The sequence below is a fragment of the Mizuhopecten yessoensis genome, unplaced genomic scaffold, assembly GCF_002113885.1.
Source record: "Mizuhopecten yessoensis strain PY_sf001 unplaced genomic scaffold, ASM211388v2 scaffold917, whole genome shotgun sequence".
Taxonomy (NCBI): Eukaryota; Metazoa; Mollusca; class Bivalvia; order Pectinida; family Pectinidae; genus Mizuhopecten; species Mizuhopecten yessoensis.
The window spans coordinates 946,545-952,367 of NW_018403786.1; the positions used below are offsets into that span (position 1 = coordinate 946,545).

At 35.4% G+C, this 5,823-nt stretch overlaps 1 protein-coding gene across 1 annotated transcript in view; it reads left to right on the plus strand.

Moving 5' to 3' along the window:
- Positions 1 to 217: 217 nt before the first annotated feature.
- LOC110454756 overlaps positions 218 to 5,823 on the plus strand; it is a 9,335-nt gene continuing 3,729 nt past the window's right edge. The window contains exons 1-4 of the mRNA XM_021504443.1: positions 218 to 561; positions 1,376 to 1,473; positions 3,273 to 3,496; positions 4,069 to 4,213. Coding sequence (XP_021360118.1) covers positions 1,413 to 1,473; positions 3,273 to 3,496; positions 4,069 to 4,213 — 430 coding nt within the window. The 5' untranslated portion in view covers positions 218 to 561; positions 1,376 to 1,412. The remainder of the gene's footprint in view (positions 562 to 1,375; positions 1,474 to 3,272; positions 3,497 to 4,068; positions 4,214 to 5,823) is intronic.

The following is a 5,823-nucleotide window of genomic DNA, read 5'->3' on the forward strand; positions in this document are numbered from 1 at the left end:
CCCACTACAACTAGTCATATATGTAGACACTGAACTTCTACTTTCACTTTCACATACTTCATTTCCGGTTAAAAAAATACGCAACTCTGCGGCTACCGATTAACTCCTATACCATGCACATAACGCATTTGGAACACCTCGCCGTTGCTAACGAAATGTTTAGATGACCACCGAGAAGTTCCGAGTGCTTTGCTACCTAGCAGATTGGTAGAAAATGACGAAAGGGTATTCTGAATGTATATAACCGATAAAACAAACAGAAAGTAGAAATTATGATATCTTGATCCGGACACTCTCCGGAATTCCTGAATTAAGCAAGTGTTGTCTCATATTACCATAATCACAACACTATCTATATCTCTCATCAACTGTACTCACTTGTGAACTGATCTCTGTGCTTAAGTGCACCTAGCTATATCGTATTCATTATAACATGATATTGTCCGTTTGGAAAACCATGACATAGTATTCTAATTTTAGCGAGTGGGGAATCTTTGACGTTTAGTATAATGAAACATTGTTAAGCAGTCAATTATTGCAGCATTGAAGCTCAGTTTATAGGTACGTATATGTTATACTTAAAGGTTGACTGGGAAGTAAGAAATACTGTATAATAGTGTTTGTAAGACGTATATTCAATTAATGTAACGATCGAACGCGTATAACACTATTTCTTTGATTGATCACAGGGGTTCATTACCAAATGTCTAATACACATATGCTGATACAGTACGTGTGTATGTTTATGTGTATAACCCATATATCAGTAGGGCATATATATATATATATATATATATATATATATATGTGTGTGTATATTAGACATTTGTAACAAACCCCTGTGGATCAATGGTGTACATGATTTATTTAATATTCATAAACATAATATATTGATAATTGAGATTTGTCATAATTTACGTACTATAAGTCACGATCATCAATCATTATCCTGTATCGATATATATATATATAATGACACAGTGGAGTTCAGTTTACTAGCATGATGTGTTTGTATAATGTAGTAATTAAGTTAGCCTAGCTCAATTAGACCATGATTGACCGACTTTGATAAAACATCCGTGTATGGGCTCCGTTTTCTAGTATTTTTTAGGAACATTATACAGATTTGTGTTTTCTGACTCATATTTTATAAAACTTATCACTATAAATGTGTCTGAATCACATGCGGGGAAAAATTAAGGAAAATGGTGAAAATACATGATTTTTAAAGAAAAATTTCAGTGTTTTTTTTTTGAAGCCCAAATACCCCCTCTGGATCCGCCAATACAACCGCATGTTGTATCTTAGCACTTCATATTTATGATGAAATCGAATTTAAAAAATATATATATTGTAATATGTATCTTTCAATCAGAACAACCTATGTGCAAGTGTCAGCGTTTCACAGTATCATGCGAGAGCTCCACTCCAGAATAGCCATCATTGTTTATCTATTGGTTGACTGGACTTCAGGTAAGTCTGCCTATGATTACTGGTCTGTTTATAGGACTTCAGGTAAGTCTGCCTATGATTACTGGTTAGTTTATAGGACTTCAGGTAAGTCTGCCTATGATTACTGGTCAGTTTATAGGACTTCAGGTAAGTCTGTCTATGATTACTGGTCAGTTTATAGGACTTCAGGTAAGTCTGCCTATGACAATACACAAATAAACCCCATTAATGATCAATTATCAGTTTACAGGACTTCATGTAAATCTGTCTATGATAATACACAAATAATACTAAAACCTGAAGTGATCACTACAGTATGCTGTTTATGGATATATCCTAAATTACACTTACAGAAAAAAAACTGTAAACAGACTAGGCATATTTAGTCATCTCCTTGTAAACAGAAGAGTCTATATTATTTATTTACTCGTTAACATACTAGGTGTATATTAATTAGTCCTCTCTAAACAGACTATGTCTATAATAAACTTTAGTCCTCCTCTAGTAAACAGACTAAGTCTATTTGACTTATCCTAGAACACGGTAAACAGGTCCTTTAAGTAGCCTCACTGCCCTCCTATAATAGCTTGATTTGGTGCTCTATTTATACCTTCCAAAAACCATTAATGGAAATCGCGTAATTTGATTGGATAAGTTTATTTTACAATTTTCCTTCAATTCGTATTTTATTTTTATTTTGAAATAATCAGACGCGTTATTCTTACCTCCCGAATCTGTCTTACACTGAAAAACTCACAATTATCAAGTAGAAACTTTTTCAATTCTACCAAGCCCGAGAGTCGAACTGTCAACGTTTAGCTCGAAAAGCCACCTACCTAGACCCCTCCACTGAGCAAGCCTTCCTTACAACTCTACCTATTTTGAACGTATACACTGTACATAATATAGCAAGGCTAAATTTAGAAACTATGTCAGGTTAGATATACATGTACGGTGAATTAGTATAGTGAATTGGGGAAAATATAAGTTTTCTAGTAAACAGACTAGGTCTACATTAGTCCTCCTCTAGTAAACAGGCTAGGTCTATATTAGTTCTCTCTTAGTAAACATGCTATAATCCATATATTTGTAATAATTAGTTAAATGAAAGTTGAAAAATACCAAGTTTACACATGCAATGCAGTGGTGTAAGGGAGATAGCCTCGACTGCATCCCCGTACACATGGATATGCTTTACAGGCGTAGTGATATCTCCACGGGTCTGAATAACTACCGGATCGCTATTCCGCTCTGCACTAGCAAGCAGATAAGCAACAAAATCCAGTATGATTCAATAATATTCACCATTTTATGTAAGACTATTATAAAATGTGAATTGAATATATTGATTGATTAAATTATGGAAATAGTATCGATATTTTTTCTGTTTGTTTCCACGAAAAATTCACGAGACAACATTCCGTGAGCGATTCCACGGGCTGTTCTACCTCTTGAACAAACACAGCGAAATTCGAATTTAAAAGTGCGTTGTGAACTACGTAGAAATGAAACTAAACAAAATAAAAATGTAAATTCGTTGTATAGATATTTGTATAACTGTTTTATTACTAAGAACATATTCACCAATATCCAATACGGCTTTAACATTGTGAATCTCACATAATAGTTAGTAGGTTAGATCCATGTCATATACATGTGTTTGACATAGCTGTTATATAATGCATCTGTAACATTTTAACTGAGACATTTCCAGTATCTTTTAATGTTCTTTTCGTAAGGCTTACGATAAACTATTTCTTCGTACATTTTAAATGAAACATGCACTACTAAATATTTTTCATTTTTTATTTTTATTTAAGGTAAGGTGACACATATTTCTGCACTAGACAGGTGTGGACAATACGTGCATTTCAAAGATGATATTCCATATGACGTCAGTTGGAACGGTGAAAGTGGCACGTGCGAAGTGAGATTCGCTAACGATCGAGAGGACAATAGTATTTGTGCAAAAGCACACCAGTTCTCCGTTGAGTGTGGCTTTGAGCTGAGATTTACCGAAGGTCTCGGCTTTATACCAGTGAAGGTAGTGTAATGGTCCATCTTATCAATGCTGTGGTATTCCGTCTTTGCGTATTGCAGAGTTATCTTCTCTTGGGAGTAGGGATTGATTTTACGTCACTTGTTTGTGAGAGTAACGTCATCAGTTTTTGAGAAAACGACGTAATTTTCTCGCACAAACCAATGACATAACAATCAATACCTGCTCCCAAGAGAAGATAATTCTGCAATACGCAAAGACGGAATATACCAATCTGTTAATTACTGAGGTATTTCGTTTAAGTTTAAACAATGTTTTATTCATTAATAACAGCAATAATAATACAATAATACATAGTGAAATGGGGATTTGACAGCAAACTTACAGCTTATATAAGTCATCTCCCGTGTATTCTATGATACAATATGATATTCAGTTCGTATTAATCGTGTACAGCTGTAACTTGTGTTACGTTGCACTAAATATTGCTATCGGGAAATTAAAAACACTCGTCATAGCTTATTTAAAAAAAATGTTATGCGTAGCAAATAAATATCAAATACATGTATATTGCAATTACTGGTTATCTCTCTCTCTCTCTCTCTCCCTCTTTTCAGACATTTACTTGTTTTTACAACATCAGTCAGGTTCAATTTTGTTCCAAGAAAGGCAGGAGCATCAATGTGGAGTTCTTCGCTATCAGTCCGACCTCCTCAAAGGTAGCGCTGACCGTCAACCAAACCAAACCCGTAGAACATCGAAGTAAGTGTCGACCGCCGCACAAACCAGTTCTCTAAGCGAAGTAGTTGTCTACTTATATCATATCTTAACCCTTTCCACTATGCAACTTTAGTAAACTCTACCATGCTTTGATCTGGATGAGTCCATTATGGTCTACAGTGGTGAAAGGGTTAAATATATGGCGGAGTAAGCATCGACCATCAAAATAATGTTTTGCTCACAAACATACCATCACTATACAAGGATGTAGGGAAATGTTAGAACCAAAGGGCTCAAACTTCACCCATATAGGGCAATCTAAGAATTATCCGTCACATCGTTCGAGCAGGTAGAGCATAATATGTAACAATCTAAGCTTGTAGGGTTACGAAGAATATCGTGACATTTCATGTTGAATAATTTAAAAACAAACAGTCAAAGTCAAGATTGAGATATAAGTATTTTTTCCCCAACATTCATATCTGTATGGGTGTGTAAGGACCAACATTGTATATACTATGTTGTACTACTAATAATGATTGTTGATAAGGCACACACTAGGATATTTTACAAGATTTTCTGAATATTACTGTTTTAAATTTGGTTAATGCACATTACAATACTCTTTAATCAAGATATTCTTCATGGGGATTATCTAAATCGTGATATTGATATCGCAAATTGTCATAAACTTATAGACAGATTTTTCTCAAAATGTGGCTGTTCCTCTAAGGTCAAAGTGTTTTCACGTTTCACTTATTTTTGGATAAAATAGCAATATGGTCACTATGCGGTTTATCTTGGAATTTAGGGCGAATTTTGATATAACTGTTTCTGAGAGAGTACCAGACAGATTTTTTTTAACGAGGAAGGGATCACTTGGTGAGGTTTTTTTGTAAATCAGATTGTCGACGCAGAAAGCCAAACGAAATAACCATTATTTACTGCACCGTATGACCATGTCAACCATTTGTGACTTATCAGTGGTACGAATAAAAATCTCATCTACGTTATAAGTATTGTACAGAGTTCCACACTGGGTTTCCTAATGTGCAACACCTCTTTTGTTTGTGATAGTAACCGCAATATGGCCATCATATGGCCATCTTGGATTTCAGGGATACAGCTAATTCTCAAGAATTTAACGGAAAGATCTTTCTCAAAGTCTACACACACATTTCAAAGCAATTAAAGCAATGTCTTTAAGCACTGCTTCCTTTGATTACCGCAATCATGAATAAATCATTGGTTGAGTCAAAGGTTCCATTATGTTTCAAGAAGGCACATGTCAGACCATTGTTAAAAAAGTCTGGAATGGACAAGGAGGAGTTGAAAAACTACCGCCCAGTTTCAAATCTGCCTTTTCAGTCTAAGATCTTGGAGAAGGTTGTGTCCCGGCGTTTAGAGGTTCATCTCCATGCAAACAGTCTCCATGACAACATACAATCGGCCTACCGCATGGGACACTCTACTGAGACGGCCCTCCTACGTGTACATAGTGATATAGCTTCTGCATTGGATAACAAGTGCAGAGCGGTGCTTGTCATGCTGGACTTGTCAGCTGCATTTGACGTCATCGACCATGGCATACTTTATAAACGTCTGGAATACTCTTACGGAGTGACTGATACCGCACTATGCTGGATACAGTC